General features: G+C 38.7%; 1 protein-coding gene across 2 annotated transcripts in view; it reads left to right on the top strand.

The window, feature by feature from the left end:
• The window catches only part of FARP1 (FERM, ARH/RhoGEF and pleckstrin domain protein 1), a 353,198-nt gene that overhangs the window by 325,538 nt on the left and 4,795 nt on the right, over positions 1 to 22,865 (top strand). For both annotated transcript variants that reach the window (XM_072622073.1, XM_072622072.1), the window contains exons 18-25: positions 2,486 to 2,723; positions 3,906 to 4,036; positions 9,630 to 9,698; positions 10,132 to 10,221; positions 13,100 to 13,182; positions 13,271 to 13,383; positions 14,533 to 14,696; positions 21,060 to 21,167. In XM_072622073.1, coding sequence (XP_072478174.1) covers positions 2,486 to 2,723; positions 3,906 to 4,036; positions 9,630 to 9,698; positions 10,132 to 10,221; positions 13,100 to 13,182; positions 13,271 to 13,383; positions 14,533 to 14,696; positions 21,060 to 21,167 — 996 coding nt within the window. The remainder of the gene's footprint in view (positions 1 to 2,485; positions 2,724 to 3,905; positions 4,037 to 9,629; positions 9,699 to 10,131; positions 10,222 to 13,099; positions 13,183 to 13,270; positions 13,384 to 14,532; positions 14,697 to 21,059; positions 21,168 to 22,865) is intronic.

The following is a 22,865-nucleotide window of genomic DNA, read 5'->3' as shown; positions in this document are numbered from 1 at the left end:
TATTACTTAACTTCTATGTATCTCAGTTTTCTCATCTGTCAGATGACAGGGATGGACAAGACAAGCTTTGATGTCTCTTCCAGATTTAACATTCTGTGATTATATGTCTCAGGAAATTTGGAGCATGCAATGAGAAGGAAAGGAAAACTTTTCAGAGTGTTTCTTGAAACAAATCAATCACTCTCCTTTTTTTTCTTTTCAAAGACATTGGTTGGGATATTTTATTGATAATTATTGTCATGTTAATGATAATTATAGTATTTGTTGTTGTTTAGTTGTTTTAGTCACATCTGACTCTTTGTGACCCCAACTGGAGTTTTCTTGGCAAAAATACTGGCGTGGTTTTCCATTTCCTTTTCCAGCTCATTTTATAGATGAGGAAACTGAGGTAAGCAGAGTGAAGTGACTTGCCCAGGGTCACACAGTAAATATTTGAAGTCACATTTGAACTTGGGTCTTCCTGACAACAGGCCCAGTGCTCTACTCACTGTGTCACCTACCTGCACCATTATAGTATTATAAGCAATTGAATAATGTGCCCTGTTTGTTCTTTTACTAATTACTAAAGCGATGCTCTTATTTTAAGTGTGATGTAGGAAAGAGTGGGAAGAAACCAGTACTGAAAGTCAGCAAAATGAATTTGGTCCCTTACTCTCTGTCACTGACTTACTATATGACCTTAGTCAAGTAATTTTACTTTTCTGAGGCTCTTTCCTATTTTCTGATCTATTCGGTTTAGTGATTTGGACTACATGATGCTTTAAGTTCCTTTCAAGTTCAAATACTGTGATAATCTTGCATGCATTATCAGAAAATATGTTTGATTTGTGGTAATAAAAGAATTCCTGCTAACTATATTTTTCAGGTAAAGATGAAATGTTTATCCCATAATTATAGTTTGAAGTACACAGATTCATGTGTTGCAGACTAACTCATATCTTTTCCATTTCTAAAGTTTTGCCTCCTATCCGCTTTTGCTCTGGTCATGCCTTTGTCCTTACATCTGTTCATTTCCAGGATATCTACTTTCTGGTTCCCTTCAGCCTTTTCTCTTTTCCCCCTTATCTCCTCAGAATGGTTGTTATAAATCTTATTATCCTTCCTTACCAGTCTTCCTTTGGCATCCTCTGTGCTTAAGGCTTTCATGCTCTAAGATTTTAAGCCACTTTAACTCTCATCTCACAGTATCTAGTACCATGCTGTGAGCCATTAAAGAAGTTGGGTCTCCTTTGTCTTGTCCTGTGCTATCTTCCTGCTCTGCCCTTCTTTATCTTTCTAACCATGGTAGTTTTTCTCTTTTACAGCCGCCTTCCTGGCTACTTCCAGCATTTCACTTTCATACCAAGTGCTGACACTCAGAATCTATCAGATCTCTTTACTTCCAGCCCAATCCAGTCCTCTTACAAGGACACGTACTCTGATGGTTTCCATTTATAACCACCCCTTCCCCCACAGACACACACATGTATACACATTCCTCCCTCCCTGTGTACTATATCTTCAGCCTAGTGACTTAATGTGTCATTCTGTAAGCTTCCTTTGCTGCTTTGGCATTTCAAATATTGTACTAATGCTATGAGGGTTTATAGGATGGTGGCCAGTGCAAGCAAAAGAAAAATAAGTAAAGAAATTTTCCAAGGGCCCTTGTATCATTGTTTTGCCTAAAGTCATCATTACCAGAAACCTATTAAAAATCCTAGAGGGAGTATACATACCTTTGCTGTTTCCCCACCTCCTCTCCCACACCATCCACTGCACATACTTGCAGGAGAGATTAGTGAATATCTTATTATTAGCCTTATATTCAGGGAGGATGTTGACATTATTCAGGGAGCTTTGCCAGTGGAGTACATTAGCTGGGATATTTTTGCTGACGTTATTTTTATTCTATCTTTCTTATGTGCCCTCTCTATTTTAGCCACACTACACAGTCTAAAAAAACAGCCAGCCCCTACACTCAAGATTGGTATAATTATTTTCTAATAGATATAAATTTAACATCATCAGTATTGTTTTGAACTTAGGTAGAACATTTTGTTAGTTCAAAAAACTTTTTTTTTTAAAGTGAACTATAATATGGGTACAAGCTTATTGAGTTAAGGTTCAAATGAATGTCTTTGTTCTTGTTGATCAGTTGCATCCAATTCTTTGTGACCGCATTTGGGGTTTTCTTGGCAAAGATACTGGAGTGATCTGCCATTTCCTTCTCCCACTTATTTTACATATGAGGAAACTGAGGCAAACAGGCTTAGGTGACTTGTCCAGTGTCACACAGCTAGTGTCTCAAGCCAGATCTGAACTCAGGTCCTCTTGATTCGAAATCCTGCACTCTATCCACTGTACCACCTAGATGCCCTGTTTATCTTTGTATCTCCTCCAATACCTCAAATAATGAACAGGTACCATATTAATCCAAATATAGGCTGCATTTTTACAAATGTCAAATCTGTTTCTTCCCCATCTACCTTTTTCCCCCTTCTCTAAGCAATTGACAAATCACCTGTGGAAGCACAATGAGGCTTTGGTAGAGTTGGAAAATGGGATCAAGAACTCTCGTAGACTGGAGAGCTTTTGTCGAGACTTTGAGCTGCAGAAAGTCTGTTATCTGCCTCTCAACACCTTCCTCCTTCGGCCTTTGCACAGGCTTATGCACTACAAGCAGATAATGGAGAGGTTGTGCAAGCATTACCCACCAAACCACTCGGATTTCAGGGACTGCAGAGGTAAGCAGAAAGACCCCCCCCCCCCCCCCGCCCCCTGTCCCTTCCACAAAGAACACTGGATACATTCGAGTTTCATGAATTTTAATGCTACATCTGCAATTTTGCTAACTCACAGACTGATACCTAGAGGGACTTTTATGCCAGTAATGACATTCTGTAGGAAGTGGGAAGTGATGAATTTTCTGAAGTTTAAAAAGTGATGACGATGGATTTTTTTGGTGATGTTTCGTTTTCTCCTGACACTGTTGATGTAGGGGGGAAATGTTCCCAAGTTTGTTTTCTTTCCAACGAAGGAGTTAATTGATGCCCTTCCTAACGTAGAAGGCTAGATTACAGCGGTTTGAAAGCAGTATGCTGCTGGCAAGAATCTTTTCCCTAGAGTCTATCAGAGAATGCAATTCCTGGTTTGACTTGCCCTTAACCTTCCCTTAGTCTTGGGGAACTTTGGATTTAATGCTTTTGAAATATTTACTTTTTTTAGAGGGACCATAGATCTAGGACTAAAAGTACCCTCCTGTTCATTCAGGTACAGGTTGGACCAGATGACCTGAAAGGTACTTTCCAAATGTGAGATTCTGTGACTGAAAGAAACCCGAGTTCTTGCCCTGTTTCTTCAATTAGCAGTTACCTTGGGCAAATCAATTAATTAGCTTTTCTGGGCCTCATTTACCTTATCTATAAAATTATCTCTCCAGTCCCTTCTAGTCACATCAATCTGAGAATAAACCTAGCTCAATTCAGAGACGTTATATTAAGAATGACTGACCACAAGGCGATGCATTTTTCAGTTACAATAACTTCCAAAGATCTTTTGTAACCTGGTGACAGAATCTATAAGCACTTTCATTTGGTGCTTTCTCTTTACTGCCTACCACAAGGTTACTATCTTTGAAGGCCAATTGTACCCCATGGAAACTAAGAGTAAAGGTATTGTTTATATGTGTCAAATGCTGTTGGGAAACCAAAGCAAAGGAAGCTATCACTGGGAAGTAAATCACTATGTTTTTATTATGCTGATGTCTCTGAGGGAAACAATGCCGTTTAAACCCTAGGAAGACTTTCTGACATGGTCCTCCTAGAGGGTTTTATCCTGAAGCTTAAACTGGAGAAGGGGGAAAAAACCCAATAGCCCCCATGTCTCTCATAAACACTTAGAACTTTCTTTCCTTTTTATTTTATTAGCTGCACTGGCAGAGATTACAGAAATGGTGGCTCAGCTCCATGGCACCATGATAAAGATGGAAAATTTCCAGAAACTGCATGAACTCAAGAAAGATCTGATTGGCATTGACAATCTTGTGATCCCAGGAAGGGTAAGTAGGACAGGTCAGTCAGTGGTGGTACCTGTGAGCAAAGCAAAAGGTGAGATCCACCTGCTTTCATGTTAAATCAATTTGTGTCCAAAATAGCGAAGTGGATAGAACATTGAATTTGAAGTCAAGAAAACCAGAATTCAAATCCAGTCTTAGACACTGCCTTAACCTACCTCATAATAATAGTTCCTGCCTCACAGGGTTGTTGTAAGGATCAAATGAGATCACATTTTGCAAATCTTAAAACTCTGAATAGGCCTGAATTGGACATATTGTGGGTTTGGTTCCAGACCACCACAATAAAGTGAATATTGCAATGAAGTGAATCATATGAATTTTTTCATTTTCCTGTGTACATAAAAGTCATGTTTACACTATAGTCTGTTAAGTGTACAATAAAATTATATCTACGAACACAATTCATGTAGCAATTAAAAATACTTTATTCCTAAAAAAAATGCTAACCATCATCTGAGCCTTTGGCTAGTTGTAATCTTTTTACTGGTAGAGGGTTTTGCCTTGATGTTGATGGCTGCTGACTGATCAGGGTGGTGTTTGCTGAAGGTTGAGGTGACTGTGGCAGTTTCATAAAATAAAACAGCAATGAAGTTTGCTGCATCACTTGACTCTAACTTTCATTTGAATACTTAAAGGCCACCGTAGTTATTAATTGACCAGATTTCAATATTGTTATGCCTCAGAGAATAGGGAAGCCTGAAGAGAGAATGAGAGACAGGAGAGAGAGATTTGGGGGGACGGCCAATAAGTAGAGCATCAGAACACACAACATTTATTGATTAAGTTTGACATCTTATATGGGCATGGTTTTTGGCACCCCAGAACAATTACAATAATAACATCAAAGATGGCGGATCACAGATCACCCTGACAGATACAATAATAATGAAAAAAATGGAAATATTGCTAGAATTACCAAAATGTGACACTAGGACATGACATCAGCACATGCTGTTAGCAAAATGATACCTAGAGACTTGCTCGACACAGGGTTGCCACAAACCTTCAATTTGTAAAAAAGAAAAAATGCCGTATTTGTAAAGTATAGTAAAAGGAGATATGCCTGTATAAATGTTCTTTCATTAAGCCCCAGTAGCAAACTGTCTTACTTCTAGGGTTTTTCCTTTTACCCCTAATATGTTTAAGAAAATGCTGCAAAGATCTGGATGCACTTAGTAGATACTTAATACTTAATAGCTATTGATTGATTGATTGATTGATGCCATGAATTGAGTTGGAGGAGAATCATGGCAACCCTTTAAATCTTAATGCCTAATGGTTTGCTTTTCTCCTAAAGGTGTCATTTTTCTTTCTTCCCTCACAAGCTGCTCAGGAATCAAATGCCAGCTCACGGTTCTGGGAGTGAAGCAACCTCATTTATGCCATTTGGCATTCATCTAACCAGAGTCCTCCAGTGGCCTAGAGCGATATGTTGACATCTTTGAATAAAGCAAAGCCTGTTATAGAGATGCATTCATTCTAAGAAAAAGAGAATCACACTAACTAACTCAAAGGGAAAATCACAAACCTATTATATAGCCTTTAAAAACAGTCCTTCTATAGGAACTATCGCAGCACTGTGCCAAACATGTCAAAATGGTACCTTAAGTATCTTAGATGCAGAGAGAGACAGATAGAGTGGACCCAGAAGACCTGGCTTTTAAAGTCAAGCTTGTAACACTAGCAGTGTGACCTGTGGCAAGTCATTATATCAAAACTTTAAGTTTCCACATAAATAAAATGGGAATAATACAATAGCACAGAGTTGTGAGGATCAAATTAGATTATGTTTATTGTGAAGTCCTTTGCAGTCTTAAAAGGGCTTTCTAAATGACAGTAGTTGTTATAAACCCAACTGTTTATACAGGATTGATTGAATGTTAAGAATTATTATGGGATCACCAATTTCCTGATCCTTACATGTAAACTCCATAGAGCTAAATCTCCTTTTTTTGATGAAATGCTTTGGTCTTATATGAGAGAGATATACCCTGAAAGAAAGATGAATTGACCTTCCAAATGTGGTTCCAGGAAGCCTGGGTATTTCAGACTTGAAAATCACAAAACCGTTCCTCTTTGGTTGGAAGCATGTTGTAATAGTTATATATGGAAAGAGGTGGGTGGAAATTAAAGTTAGTATTTGTCTCTGCCATGCAGGAGTAGAAACTACTTAATCCTTTAAGCATTTAGTGTCATATTTGGTTCATGTGGGTCCTAGGGAAATGACTTGTGAAGTTGCCTGCAATCACCTTGAGAGCTCAATTTTCTCTGGATAAATTTGTATGTTAAAGCAAGTGACTAACAAGTTTCCCATGGGAAATTATTATAAACAAATTTTCTTTTATCTACAACGTGTATAATTGGAAGGGTATTTTTTTAGTCATATGGCTATAATTTTGTTGGGTCTACCTACCCTGTAGTTAGTAGGAAATCTGAATAAAGATCAAGGCCCTAGTTAGCATTGCAGAATCACCTTATCACTGTGTTTTCTTACTCATCCAACTGACATGACTCATTCATTGTCTGAACTCCTATCTGAAGAGAGTGAAGCATTTGTGCCTATTAGTCATCAGGAAGATTCTCTAATGGATTACTTTAATTCTGCAAGGTTGAATGAACCATTTTAAAATGATTTGAAGGGACTGATGTGGGGCAGATGGGTTCTGATGAGTTAGTTTATAAACAGAATTTGAAAATTTATTATTTGAGGGTGAAAAAGTCTTAAAACTGCCCAAATAATCATACCAACCTATTTTTTCCATTTAAAATCTGTTTCCTTCAGTGATTTATGACAATGATTTATGTATCGTATAGGGACATCATTTGTACCCAGTGCTCAGCAGGATTCTGATTGGGACAGTATTGGTGCCTGGCAGATAGAGCTTTCTTAATACATAGTATTTTAGACCTCCATCCAGAAGCTCATTGCGGACATGAAGTGGAGCTGGTAGCTAGTTTCCTCCCAGACTGAATTTCTGGTTCAAGAGAAAGGTAGTTCTCTTGCCTGCTTCCTTTCTCATTTCCCAAAGTAGAAAAATAAGGCAACACCTGGAAGGGAGAATCTGGCATAGTGAACTATTTATTATTTTGACTTATAAGCCTTGGGGTCCTTTCCTTTACTATAGAAGAGAAGGAACCCAAGTTTAAAGATACTGTGCATCTGTTTCCTTCCCCTTTCTCTGCTTAAGTGTCTTGACAGAGACTTTTATCGAAGGCAGTATGACTATAAATAGCCTACAGATTACAAATAAGAAACTTAATAGCTGGTGAAACAATCTGTCACAATAGGATGGACTTCTTCATCCCCTAGTTAATGCATTTAGAATATTCCTGTTTGGTGCTTTGTTGTATGAAGCCTTTCCATACTTTTGAATTGGTTTGATATAACAAGTATTATCTCCCATCTCTGTCTCCATAGGATTGAACTCTGACTCCGCACCTCCTTTGTTCTCACTTATCTGTAGGCTCCAGGGGCTGGAAAAAATGCCTTCTTTTTCTTTCTTTAATCATTTACAGCATTAAATGCAACACTCCTGTCTTTCCACATTCGGTTCCATCAGAAGCATCTGTTGGAAATGTATCCCCTTTTAAATAGATGGGTAGCTACTCCTCCATCATACAAACTCAGTTCTAACACCATTTCCTCAAATAACACCGGCGATATGTCATGGTCTTCCTGTGCCCTTCATGCAAGGATATTCAAGTGTTTCCCAAATGTTATTTACTGATCTTCAAAATATACCACTTCAATTGATAAATTGCTTCCCTGCCAGAAACAATCTCTCTCCTGCCCCTGAACTTTTGCGTGACACACCTCTCTCAGGCACTTGTCATGTCCTACTTTGTATGATAGCTATTTTTGTATGGTTTATTTTTCCTACTAAACTGAAAGATCCTTGAAGAGGGCCTTTTTTCCTCTTTATATTTTACCTTGCACAGAGGAGAAGATTTGTTAATATTGTTAGTTATTCAAATAAAAAACATTTGGTACCTTATTAGCTTGAAAACAGGTCACTTTTGACCCTAAATCTGACTTGGAATGTGAGTACTAGATGGGTCTAAAAATATTTGTTTCCTTTTCTGAGAGATCTTATTTTAGGTTTGTGACCTATATTCTGGGTGAAAGACTATATATATACATATATATATGTATATATATATACATATATATATACACACACGTACAGATAAATATTGGAAGGGGTTTGTGAAGACCTCTTATTTCACTGGCATGTGGAATTTCCAATGTGGAAACTCCCTTCACCAATACAGAGTGTCAACTCTCATATCTTATACTCTTAGAGGGTTTCTTATAGCCCTGAGAACATTAAATGACTTGCTCAGGGTGACACAGCTCTTATGTGCCAAAGGCAGGTCTTATACCCAGGTCTTTCTGACTCCAAGGTTGGCCTTCTCTCCTTCATGCCACATTACCTATTTAGATCAATATAGTAATGAAATTCACCTTTCCTAAAAGCACACCCAGGCCCAAGAAAGTTGGAATTGTTTGTGCAAGGTTATGTTGAGTCTGAAAAAACAATGATTTATGTGCATGATACTTGGGACTGCGAGGGTATTGTTGATAAAATATGGCACCTTCCCTTGAGGAACTTAGAGTCTGAAAAGGCAATAGGGCAACTTGTTCTTTGCTAATTTGTCTACATGCAGTTTTTTTAATAGGACCCAGAGGTCTATTACATGAGAGAGCCCTGCTTTAGATAAGCAACAGTGTGATATGGGTAAGAAATGAAAAGTCAGCAGAATAAGAGTGGTTATTTACACCAAATACAACTATATTAAAATAACAAGACTTTGCTCTTTGGATTGCCTTGGAAACACCTATCTGTAAACAGATTCAAAAACTGGACATAGAAGAAGCATATTAGTGTTTTTCTTATTGCAGTTAGAGAATCTGCATGACATAGTAGAAAGATTATGGAATTTACAGTTACAGATTCTGACACCATTACTGCTACTATAATCCTGGGCAAGTCAATTCTCTCTAGGACTTAGTATCCTCAAATGGACATTAAGGACTTTGGACTAGATGCCGCTTCCATCCTCAGCTCCCATTACCTTGTGTTATTTTTTCTCAGTTGTGCATGGAAATCATTTGAATTTGTTGTCCATTTGTTTCAGTCAGGTCCAACTCTTTGTGACCCTTTTTGGGGTTTTCTTGGCAGAGTTCTGGAGTGGTTTGTCCTTTCCTTCTCCAAAGCTTATGGCTTTATTTGGCTTAATAATTAGATTACTTGTTGAGAGTGTTAAATTTCCAATTTGAAAAAAGTGAATAAAATCCCTTGTATAGGGCAGGATAGAATACACATTGCAGTAAGCAATTCCAAGGATAAATAGGTTCTTCTTAGAGGCATGTAGGATGTCTCTCCCTCCTGTGTGTCTTCCCTTCTCTAACATGTCTCTTCATGAAGAGCACTGAAGTCTGCACCATGGTTCAAATCCTTTCTGAACATTCCAGACAGGAACAAAGGGCAGTGTTTTTTCCAAGTCAGGGATCTTGGCATTAACTCAACTTGAGATTCTGTCAGGAGACACTCATGATTTGCTTCTTTCGTAGGAATTCATTCGCCTGGGAAGCCTCAGTAAGCTGTCTGGGAAAGGGCTACAGCAGCGTATGTTTTTCTTGGTAAGTAAGGATATCTATTTTGTGCTTACTGTATACTTAAATGACTAGTACCAAGGAATGAAGTGGCATTTGAATTGAGTCACACGAATGGGAACTGGGAAGCAAAATGGTAGTGATAACTTAGGCTCAAGGTCTACAAATTAATGAAATGCTATGTATCTACTTATAAACCTGCACTGTATTTTTGGTTTAGGGATCATAGCTTCTTCTTTCCAGTGTAGAAACTCCCTGCATCAGTGGAGACTGCCAACTCATATACCTTCTAGCCTTAGAGAGTTGCTTTACCTTACTTTGGGGTTTATTATTTATTATTTGGATTGTTTATTTGGGCTTATCTATTACTATTGGTCTCTTAAAATAGAATGACTTCAGTTTTAAATGATCTTCCTTACTTGTGGATTTTCTTACATTCTGATCTTCCTTACCTTCCTAGTTTAATGATGTCTTGCTGTACACAAGTAGAGGACTGACTGCCACCAACCAGTTCAAAGTTCATGGACAGCTCCCACTCTATGGCATGACCGTGAGTATGCAGTGGGTTAGCAGAATGCTATCAGACCTGGAGGCTTTGCTTACAGTAGCTGATGGATTGTAACAGGGTAGAAAGAAGCGTGGGTTGTTGACATTTGTGGGCGAAAATATTGGAAAGTTTGTATGTGTATCACAGAGTCCTTCTTTATATTAGAACCCTTCCCTTGGCCAGAAGACAGATAGAGTGCCAAATTCTCTCCATTTTCTTCCCTCTCTTCTAATAAATGGGTAGGTGCAAAGAATGTTTGCCTTTCAGTTATCCTCTAGAGTGACAGTGAAGAAACTTGCTCTGCTCTGATGGACCTAAGAGTAGAAATGAGTTCTTAGGGGCCCAGTGAGAGAAAGGTTCCTTATGTAATGGAAAGGAAAGTAATGATGGTTCAACTTGCTTCACGCAGAGTAAACACTGAGAAATTGGAATTATGGTTTCATTCATCTCCTCAAGTCTGCAAGGGACCTGTGATTTCATCTGTGTGGGTACCACTTCAACCATTACAGGACATAGCCCAACCACACCTTCATATCCTGTGTCTTTTTGCCAGAGTAATGGATACCTTTTCTGGTTTTTTTAATATGTCTTCTATATAATTACCTATGCAATTACCTTCAACTGATTCAGAAAGCAGTACCATCTTTAGATCCTCTGTCCACTGATGAGCTTGGGGTTTCTTAACCTTTTTTGTATCACATGCCTCAGGCAGGCTAATGAAGCCTCTGAATCCTTGCTGAGAATAATGTTTTTAAAATGTGTAAAATACATAGGATTACCAAGGAAACCAAGTGTATCAAAATATGGTTATCATAACATTTAAAAAACAAGTTCAGAGTCCTCATGTTAAGAACTCCTTGATTAGATCTTACTTAGTGAGCTGGAATTAGTTTTCCCCCACTTCTCAAATCTCTTCATGGTATTAATCTGGAAAGCATTGCTGATTAAGGCCATTTAATGAATTAATCCTTGCCCGGCTTATATACCTTCCGTCAACACTACTTTTTCTTATTCTTCTAGCTTTTTGTCTAATTCTTTCCTTTGCCCATATTATAGTCTACCTTTTATTTATTTGTTTATGGACAGGTTCTGTGAAGGCAAGGCACTATTATTGTTCTCCATCTTCATTTTCATATTACCTGAGCTAAGTGCTTAATATTGGTTGAATTTATTGTTGGCACAGCCCTGATATGCACCTTGGTACCATTGTGTTCATGGTTGAATCTCCCAAGTTTAGCAGAAATGTTATGGTTTTCTATGTGGTGAAAAACTACTTTGGCTGTGTCTATTCATGAATGGAAGAGTTAAGCTTTTGCGTGTATTTGTATAGTAGCTGTGGTTATTCCAAGGGCCATTTCTTTAAAGTCTCCGATTGAGTGAAGGAAGAGGAATTCCCTGTGTGATGATCCTTTCCCAGCCTAAAGTTATAGAATCACTAACTCTCACAGTTCAAAGGAACCTAAAGGCTGTTCAGTCCATGAACTACCTGAACAGTAGTGTGATCTGTAACATTCCAGATAGGTATTCATCCAAATTTCTCCTGGAAGATCTCTTGTGAAGGGGATCCTCCTAAGACAACCCATTCCATTCATGGACAGTTGTTTATATTCTTTTCTTTACATCGACTAAATCTTGCTCTTTTATCTTTTCTTTTATTTTTATTCTGAACACAATGTTAAGTAAAATGAGCATTTCCATAGCTTTAGTTGAACAGAAAATGAGGATTGTAGATGAAACTGATGATCTTTGTTATATACTTTTCAATTTTCTTTTAAGTTAACAGATCAAACTATAACATTCAAAGCTTTTCTGCTTGTCTATATTTCTTTCCAGCCTTGATCTGGTTATTTTCTGTGCAGTTTTCTAAAAAGATGCCTCAATGATCCTCTTTTTTTAGGTTTCTCTATCCCCCTTCTTACTCCCACCTGCCCTCCCATTATAAAAAAAGAAAAATTCCTTGCAACAAATATGCATCATCAAGGGAATCAAATTCTCCATTAGCTGTGTCCAAAATATATCTTAAAGCATCTTCAGTTCGTTACCTTTTTGTCAAGAAGTGGGAAGAATTCTTCATTATTAATTCTCTAGAATCATGATTTTCCATTATATCCAGAGTGCTCAAGTCTTCCAAAGGTGTTTTTTGAGGGGGGAGAAGCAGGGTTTCCATAATTTCTAATGGCACCAGAATTCCCTTACATTCATATACATATAATCTCTTTAGCCATTTTACAATAGATGGACACTCCCTTGGTTTATCATTCTTTGCTATTAGTAAAAAGGCTATTATCAATTTTGCACATACAGGTCTTTTTCTTGTTGCTTTGACCTCTTTAGGGCAAGATATGCACATTTTAGGGATGTTTGTGACATAGTTCCAATGTGCTTTCCAAAATGGCTAGACCAAATCACCCAACAATTCTCTGAACCAAAACTATGCACTGATCTCTGTCTAATATCCATCATACCTGGATCAATCCATTTGAGAACTTTTTGGTTCCTGACTGTCATGTTAGCTTTTCTTCCTAACTTATTATCTTCAAACTTGATGAGCATGCCACCTATACGTTCATCCAAGTCATTGATAAAAAAGATGAAAGATTCTTGGGGCATTCTACTAGAAAATTCCCTCTGAAATGACATTAATCCATAAATATCACTCTTTGGGCTCAGTCATTTCACACAGTTTTAAATCCACAAACCATACTAATATCTAGCCCAAATGTCCATGAGAATATTGAGACTTCTGTACATACGCTGTTGAATTCAGGGGACAACTTGAATGATATATTTAGTTATTGTTTAAAAAGAAATTGACTTTTACTCACTTCCTCAACAGTTTTCTCTGTCTAGTAACAACGTACTGTACACTTGTATCTTATAGATAGAAGAAAGTGAAGAAGAGTGGGGTGTTCCTCACTGTCTTACACTTTGTGGTCAACATCAGTCCATTATTGTTGCAGCAAGGTAATTTCATGAAGTAACTTCTTAACTGATGTTTTTTTCTGTCACCTGCTTTGGATCTGAAAATAAAATGTAAATTTTCTATCTCCAGTTCTCGGATTGAGATGGAAAAGTGGGTTGAGGACATACAGATGGCAATTGACCTAGCAGAAAAAAGCAGTGGTCCCACCCCTGAATTACTAGCAAGTAGTCCACCTGAAAATAGTAAGTATGGTGGTAAGATGCAAACTTTACCCAGTGCTGTCAATCAACCCCCTGATTAATTACGGGAAAATAAGTGTGATATTAAGGAAAATTATTATTGCAGTCCATTTTTAAAAAATTCTATCTCTGGCCATCTTTTATGCTTGTGATATACTTTAATATGTATGTTGGAAAATCAAGTTTCCTAATAGTCAACTCATAAGCATAGTATCAAGGGCAAGAAAGGGTTTGCGGGGGGAGAAGACAGCAAAGTGATTTAGAATTTTTTTATTGTTTTCTTTTGTTTCTACATTGCCTTGATTTCTCAACATATACCTATCCTTAATATGCCTCGAGAACTATTGCTTATCAACAAAAAATTAAAAAAGGCACTTCAGAAAAAGTAACATAACCATCAACAAAGCTTGATATTATGTGCCATGTTTCCTGTATATCAGTGGTGTCAGACTCAAATAGAAATAGGGGCCACTAGATTGTGCATAAAGATCCCTGTGAGCACATATTGACTTAGAAAAATACATGTTTGCATCATCCATGTTTTATTGTATTTTAAATTTTATTTTATTAAATATTTCCCAATTATATTTTAATCTGATTTGTACTGCACCTAGCAGAATTGCAGGTGACCTGCATGTTTGACATCTCTACCATACGTAGTCCTCTATTTCTTTTTAAAAAGGGGTGATGAGGGGAGTCTCTTCTTTGGGGATAAGCTTGGTTATAACCTTACTACTTATATAGTGAGGCAGTGGGGTAGAAAAGAGCATTGGATCTTTGAATTGGAAGACCTGCATTCAAATTCCAACTCTGCTCTTTATTGCCCATGTATGTCCCCTCAAGCAAGCCACCAACCTCTCTAAGCCTTGACTGCATCATTTTACAAAGAAGGACCACAAGCTCCAGGTGTAAATGGAGTCAGTTTCCTTCAAACCAAAAAAAACAGAGAGAAAGATAACTCATGGAAAGCAAGCGAATGGCAGTTAGAGTATTTTAGACATTTAAAAGTGTATGACACTGTGGGCTGACAAGGTATCTCAAGAGAGCTAAGCCTCAGTGAGCTCCAATCTACTTTCTAAGTCTTGATAATGATAACAGGGAAAAATTGTGTACATTTGCAAGAAGAGATGCTTTTTTACCTGCATCCCACAGAGTGCCCTGATGACTCCACAGCAGACCAAGAATCAGAGGATGACCTCAGCGCCTCCCGCACCTCCCTTGAGCGGCAATCTCCCCATCGGGGCAACACAATGGTTCATGTCTGCTGGCACCGAAATACCAGTGTCTCCATGATCGACTTTAGCATTGCTGTGGAGGTATCTACCTGGGCCACCCAACTAGTGACTACTTCTCAGTAACAGTACTTCCTTTTGGTCTAAGGCCAGCCTACCTTGAGCTTTTCTGCCAAGCTGAAACATTTCCCACCACTACTTTAAGGGTCTAGCTGTGCTCTGCCATTTTGAGCAACAGTGGCAAGCCTTGAAAATTAGTTTCCCTGTTGGTACCTGATGAGCTATTGCAGTATTATCTGTGCTTGTACAGTCTTCATCTGTTTTTATCTAAACCCTAAGGTTGTTAGGGAAAAATGAATCTGAACCAACAAAAACCAAAGAAAATCTCATACAAAATATTTCTGTTACTGAGCACAGGGTATAACAATCCCTCCTACCAAGGAAAAGCCAAAAGGGTGTTCTTGCTGGGCTTGGTAAGTGCAGAGCTGCCTCTTGGTTTTCCATACCAATAATCACTTTTCGTTTTTTTTAAGATGTCTTCTTGTGGTCTCTGTGTGTTCAGTCCATCATGGCCTTTTCTTTACATGTGATCTCTATCCCATCATTTCATTCCTTAAATGGTGCAATTAAAGTCTTGACCACAGGCTAAACCAATTTCATAGCAGGTATTGAGAATCAAGAATGGTTTGGAGTAGGAGGGGAGTTTTTGATGGCTCACCAGAAGTGAAATATTTGAAGAAAGGCATTTGAAATACTTAGAAAGCTTACTTTCAGGTGGGAAAGGCAGAAAGCTGCCTTTCATGGTGGTCTTCATTTAAATATGGAGATGGTGGTGGAATACTGCAAAATACCTTTGGCCAGAAAGCTGCCTCAGGGTCACAGTTCTTAACCTTTTTAAGTATGAAGATCTGCTTTTAATATTGCAGCACTTCTGCACATGAAAGTTGTTACTAATATTTATTATATTTGTATTTATAATATTTACTGATAAATACTAATATTTACCAATAGAGAAAGCTACTATTCAGCAGTGCTTTTAAATGGGTTCATTGATTACAGCATGATCTACATATATCTGAAACACTGACACATATATGAGACTTAGGGTACAGAAGGAATTTCTATTCTTACATTTATATTGCCTTGCCTAATTTGTTAGGGCTAAATAAAGATATAAGCCACTAGAAGGCACAGGATAAAGTACCAGGCCAGGATGCAGGAAGACTCCTCTCCCTGAGTTCAGTGCTGGTGTGGGATACTTACTAGGGCTAGCTGTGTGATCCTGGGAAAGTCACTTAACCCTGTGTTTGCCTTAGTTTTCTCATTTGTAAAAATGAATTAGAGAAGGAGCTGGCAAACCACACCAGTATCTCTGGCAAGAAAGCCCCAAATTGGGATCACAGAAAGTCAGACATGACTGAAAACAACTGAACAGAAAAGAGTAGTCTGAACTGTCATACTTTGTGTTCATTTGGATTGGAGGACCCACACATAGCAACTACTATTTTTAATAACTCCATTTCTCCCTCAGGGGATCCTTAACTCATGGATCAGGAACTTCTGCATTAACAAACTCTTTAGAAGGAAGTAGAGTGTCTCCAGGCCTAATCTTGGTAGGGGGAAAAGGAAAACTTATATTGTCCTATGTATCATAGAGACGTAGGGACTAGACCCATGATTTATTAGTAAAGGGGACTCCCACATCAGCAGACTCCCTGTATCATTACAGGTTGGCTCCTCCTCTATCCACTTATAGTGTTTGACAGTTGCCTAGAGCATTGAGAGGTGGTAACTTCTGGTCCAGGCTCACACACCCAGTACGTATCAGCAGCCTAACATGAATTCAGGTTCTGGCATAGTTCTTCTACTACTATATTAATTCCATTTAATCCCATTATATATAATATAAACAGAGACACTCAGAAAGTGGTTCATCTAAGGAGTAAGGAGGGGGAAGGCAGGGAATACCACTTATTCTATAGGATGCCTTTTAATTAGCATGTATTGTAGTCACAGAGCTCTCTGTTTGCCCAACTCATTTGAGATATATATATATATATATATATATGAGATACATAAGATATATAAATCATTTTGTCTTAAAATGAAAACCTGATGAGATCAATTGCTTTTGTACCTCATGGTCTATGCTGGGAGTTGGATACATTGCTTCTGCAAGCTTGGGTTTCTGTCATGTTCTGTGTATGACACTGATCTTGGAAAACTGGCTACTAAAATGTGAATCAATTTCCATTCAAGAGCTGACTTGAGCATAGGCTTTCCAGTTATGTTCTAACACCCACAGTCTTGAAAACTTGCCCAGTTGTTTGATTAATGAAAATCTTGTGGGTGGTTTTATTTTTCCCCCCTTGAAGGTAAACCCTTATGTCAGAGTTGTTTGCTGAAGCAGTTTACAAACTATTGTTCCTTCATTCTTTCAACTCAACAGAAGTAGATCTGGTTCTCCACAGTCTATGGCCACCCTGCACCACCACATTCCATCCTTTCCAGTTGTCCCCTTGTACCCAGAAGCCATCCATTCCACCTTTTCTTGGTGTGACTTTCTTATGGGCATTAGGGTTTATTCTTATCTCTGTCTTTTCTTCCCTTTTGCCATCCCTCCCCTCCCCACAATTTTCTACCCCTATCTTTTTATTCTTTGTGAGTTTGTCTTTAATGGCCTGCTGAATTGATCAGTGGTCAGCAAACTGTATCCATTTCACACCTCTGATGGCACCAAATGCAAAGTGTCATTTTGTGAAATCTTCCAGATGAGCGAGGAAAAGGAAAAAGGATCTGCTTATGTATAGTGAGAAAGGAAAGAATGGATAGCTGTCTTTTTTTTAAAAAAATGAATCAAACTGATATCTTACCTATCTGGCTAAACTCCAGGAAGGGGAATGTTTTGTTGAAGGGAGAAACCATTACCTGTTCTTGCTCATGCCTTTGCAGCATTAGAGTTTGTATGCTAGAAGCTGGCTTGTGACACTGTAGAGTTTGAGGAAATCTTGTTGGACTCAGAGCCAATGCAGTCAAGGGCATTGAGCCCTAAAGCTAGTACAGGCCCTTTGATCAGAGTAAAGTGACGTCCTGAGATATACACTGTGGTGCTTGAAGCCTAATTCCATGTAAGTAACAAGTCCTACTGGGCATAGATCTTCTTCCCTAGATGGTAGAGGTGATTTTGTACAATTATGGTCATGAATTATTTAAGTATAAGTATATTTTCTAAGGTATTTTAGAAATTTCTTCATGAAGATGTCTTTAGCCAGTCAAGAAACACTGAAAAATGGAATTCACAAATGAGTGCTAGAGTGTTTCAGGTTTCTTATAGATTCAAGACTGATTCCAGGCAACATTTTATGTGAAAGGCAGCTCAGATCTCTTTCTCTCATATATTCTGGTCTTCATCCACAAACATGCAAGGTGTTTGTTCTAGGTGTTACAGGTAAAAGAACAGCACAACCAAAGGGGAAAACATAAGACATATTCAGAAGGGTAGTGAGAATAGTTACAGTAGAGCTGAGGGTCTTTAAAGTTGGAAAGTTTGGTAGAGCCCAAGTTATTGTGGGCCTCGAATGTCAGACTAAGGATTTTGGACTTAATCTCATGACAAGAGTATCCTTGAGAGTTGACAGGATGAAAGAAGGGTTTGGGAAAGCTAAGGATTAAATCTGGCTGTAATGTACAGGATGGATTAGGGAAAGAATGGCAATAAGGAGACCAGCTGGGACATTATATACGGGTCTTGAAAGTAGCCTAGAAATAGGTCATGGCAGTGGAAATGGAAAGGAATGGATGGAAGCCAGAGAGTGATCAAGGCTTGGTGATTTATTGGATATGGGGAGCAAGAGGCAGGGAGGGGGGAATCAAAGACAATAATTCATGATTGGAAAAAGGAAGTTAGGGGGAAGACTGGTTTTGAGAGTAATATGTTGGACTCAGTTTGAGACTTATAAGGCGTGATATTCAGGTAGAACCATCCAGGAGGCAATTGGAAATAAAGGATCATTGATTAGAAAGAGGTCAGGAATGAAGATGGGAAAAGTTGTTAGAGTGGATGATCTTCCAAAGGAAAAGTTGTAAAGGGAGAACGACAAAAGGGGCAAGCACTGAAGCTTTGCATGCAAATGCTTTTGTAAGCAAGAGATAGGCACTAGTTGGCAAAGGAGTCAGATGTGTCATCAGAAAACCAGGAATGCCCTTGTGCAATGTCGCTAAAACCAACAAAGACTAAACATTGCAAATGGAGAACAATGTTTGATTTTATCAAGTGCTGGGGAAAGTGGAAAAGAATGGGCTAGAAAATGGTCATTGGATCTGATGACCAGTAGACATTTCATCAGGATCGTGAATGGACAGGAGCGAAACTGTAGACTTTCTGGTTAAGCACTATGAACATTCTGGCCAATCTAAGTTATATGCTGGACTACTTTGGTACATGTCACAGTGGTAATTTCCTATTACATGCTTGTTTTAAAGTGAATTTTGATATAAGGTTTACATCTCTTAAACTCCATTTAAAGAAGCTTTACTCTTGAATTACCCAAAACACTTTATTTTCCAGAAAACTTGCCTATAAATGGTGAAACCTATTGTATGACCCTCCCCTGATACTTCAGTAATACAGTGAAGTCTGCCATATCATGTTATTTGATATTTAACCTTAAATTTTATAAGATCATTGCTGTAGAACAGGAGTTCTTAACCTGTACTAAAGGAGTCAGTGGAAAGGTTTCAGGGGCCCATGAATTTGGATGGGGAAAAAATTACATCTTTCTTTTCATTAATCTCTGACTGAGACATAGTATGTATTCAAAGACATTATTCTGATGAGAGGTCCGTAGGCTCCAACGAAATGCCAAAGAGGCAGCTAAGCAAGTGATGTAAGGAACAGAGCACAGTAGTAGACTTGAAGTCTGGGAGACCTGAGTTTGAATCCTGCCTCAGACATTTCATAGCCTTGTGATCTTTGGGCAAGTCACTTAATCTTTCTCAGCCTCAGTTTCCTTATTTGCAAATCTTAAAGTGCTATAAAATAGCTATCATTTACATTCTTATTAGTAGTATTAAAGATACAAAGTTAAGAAGTCGAGTTCTGGACCTCAGAGGCCTTCGAGTCCAGTTTTCTCATTTTATAGATTTTGGAACCAAGTCCTCTTGATTCCAGGGTCAGTGCACTTTCCTCTCTGCCACATCTGTCAAAATTCTTTTTTCAGGTAACATGAAATAGCCTCTTCATGCTACGTCATTCTTACTAGAAAACAGATAAAGTGTTATTCTGTCTTCTTATGGGAAATACAGAGTCCGTTGTGTGTATCTGCTTTCTTCAGTCGCCTCCACAGGAACCAAGGACTCAAATGGGCAGCCCATTTTTCAAGGCTTAGGTTCACTCCCAGTTTGAGTAGCTCTCTTCTTAGGTGTGGAAACTCCATGTGGAGGGTCATTTCCTGGTTCAGACAGAATTTACACTGTTCCTTTAGCTCCCAATCTGAACCTTAAGAGGATGTTTTTGCTTAGTTCTTGCAGGCAATCATTACAGTTCCTGAAACAAACCTCCAAATCCTTGCCCTTGGCACAAAGGAGCATTCTCCCTTACTGAAATGACCCTTCCTCAGAACATTCTTCATTGAAAACAAGAAAACTAGGCAGCTAAACAAAGAGGGCCTAGGAGGGTATCCTCCCTTGGAAGGGAGGGCAGGATGCTTAATTACTTCGGAGATTTTCCAGGTGGAAAGGAAGGAAATTTCAAATTTTCATCTCCATGAACTTTAAAAGCAAGGACTTTCTCTACCGAATGAAGATGGTCTTTATCCTCTCTTGTTTTTCCCCCATTCATTCCCAGAACTGGGAAGCCCTGAGCAAAGTTTAGGAGGGGCAGGCAGCTCTGTTATCCGGGCACAGTCACGGTATCAGGCTTTGCTCCTTCTGAAGCTTTGCGTGCAAAAACACCAGGGAGACCTTAGTGCACTAGATGGCGGTAAAGAGCTATCTCGCCTTTACCAATGATTGGGCTGCCAGTTCCTATGGCACAGGCGTTCTCTCCCCTCTCCCCCCCACAAAGAGGAATGCAAAATGCTTACAGTGCACTTGGAGAAAAAAATTCCAAGCTTGTTGAGGGATGATTGAAGAAGAATTAATCAGGCTAAGCTTAGCTTGTCTAATTCCACAAGGATTTCTGCATTTAAGGAATAACAGACCGTTTTTCCCCTTAGATTATAGACAAGCTTCATTTAGAGGAACATTAATTTTTCTAGAAATACAGATCATCAGGAAAGGTTGGTGGACCCTTGGTGGAGATGGTGTTCCTTTGTAATTAAAAATTGGGAGGGTGGAGGATAAGTTTTCCTTTTATGCTGGGTTTTGCTTCTTTCCAGACAAGGGTTCTCAGTCTTCAGTGTGTGTGTGCCCTTCTGCTGCTCTCTCAATGATTTTTCTCCATTTCAGAATCAGTTATCTGGGAACCTGCTAAGGAAATTTAAAAACAGCAATGGTTGGCAGAAACTCTGGGTGGTGTTTACCAACTTCTGCCTGTTCTTCTACAAATCCCACCAGGTAAATACCATGTGTGGCTTGCTTCTACAATGGAATCAGACCAAGAAAGTGGATAGAGATCTAGAAGTTATAGGATCTGAACATCTCTGCCTGTAGTGATGGGATAGAATTGAATCCAACCTCCCAACAAACTTGAGCAGGAGTTACTTTCTGCAGTTCTTGCCAACTTGGGAAGACTTGTTTCATGGCTTTTTTCCCCCCAGACAGTGCTTTCGCACTGCATTTTGAAGCTAGCACTTGACCCAAAAAAATGGTGGTGGATTAAATCAAACCAGTAAATCAGGGCTGGGCATAAAGATTTGTAAATGAGACATGTAGGTGCTTCTAACAACGAGTTTAAAAGCATAAGAAGTCAAACTATGATAATGGGAATGGTAATTAAGGGAGTTCTATTTTGAAGCAGTGGAACAGTGACCTTCTGAGGGATAGGTTTGCTTTTTTTCCCCCCAAGGGCAGATAACCCATTCTCCAGGGTAGTCCATATATCTGTGGCCACACTGAAGAAAAATGGGATCCTTCTGTACTGCATAGCAGGACTGGCTACTCCGAATGGATAGAATCTGGAGGTCTTTGGTCCAGAGGCAGACAGAGATGGTCACTAGGCAAGCATGTGCAGACTCCTGGAGTTATTCCCAGTGTCTCTTGCCTTGAACCTCTGTACCCTAGTATAGTTTGGAGTTAAGGCCAGTTTAATCCAAGTGACTTCACCAACAGAGAAGCCTCAGGTTAACACTTTGGCTCCCATGTTTTGTTTTCTAAGACAGCACTATTGAAATCACATTTGATGTGCAAGGTCCAATGAAAGGATCAGGCACTCAGTGCTATTGATAGCTATGCTATCAATCTTGAGATGTTACTCAGGAGAAGGCCTTTGAGGGTTAGCGCATTCGACTATGTAAATGGTTTGGCATTTAAACTTCCATTAGGAAAGCTAATGCAACATCTTTGCTGCTAGAATGAAGCCTTTGAACATAGATTCCAGCTTAAGTGTTCTCCCCAAAAGACATCTAAGGAAGAATGAGTGGTTAATTTAGGGACAGGGAGTAGGGAATTTATGCCAGGGAAGAGTTTTATAAAATAACCTGAGGCCTCTCTTTATTCTTAGGCAGCTAGATGGTACAATGGATAGAGGATTGGGCCTGAAGTCAGTAAGATCTGAGTGCAAACCAAGCCTTGCACACTTAAGGACTGTATGATCCTGGACTTAATCTCTGTCATACAGTTCTTCATCTGTGAAATGGGAGTAATAATACCTGTCAGGGTTATTGCAAGGATAAAGGAAGGAGATGAAACAAACCTTAAATGTGATTATTATTTTTCACCCAGCTAGGGGAAGCTTTTTCCAAGGGGAAAAAAAATCAGATTATCTTCCATATATAAAAAAATATTTAGATACAGATGAAATGGTATTAAAGTGAAATAGAAACAGTACATATAGATCTTTGCATATTGACTTTGTTTTAAAATGTAATATGGTCTATGTTTCATTGTATTTTTTTATCTTAAATATTTTCCAATTACATTTTAATCTGGATTGGCCCATCCTCTGGATTGTTGTGGGTCACAAGTTCAGTGTCTCCAGCCTAAGGGTTAATTTTGTCTGGGTTTAAAATACACAAACCGAGCAAACTCTGCCATCTAAAGTCATGGCCAGTGTCCATTCTGATCCTGTCCCCAGTGTGCCCCAGCTAGGCCACC

Source organism: Notamacropus eugenii, chromosome 6 (assembly GCF_028372415.1).
Source record: "Notamacropus eugenii isolate mMacEug1 chromosome 6, mMacEug1.pri_v2, whole genome shotgun sequence".
In the NCBI taxonomy this organism is placed as follows: domain Eukaryota; kingdom Metazoa; phylum Chordata; class Mammalia; order Diprotodontia; family Macropodidae; genus Notamacropus; species Notamacropus eugenii.
The sequence above is the reverse complement of the archived record's forward strand: the minus strand, read 5'-3'. Positions and strand labels throughout refer to the sequence as shown.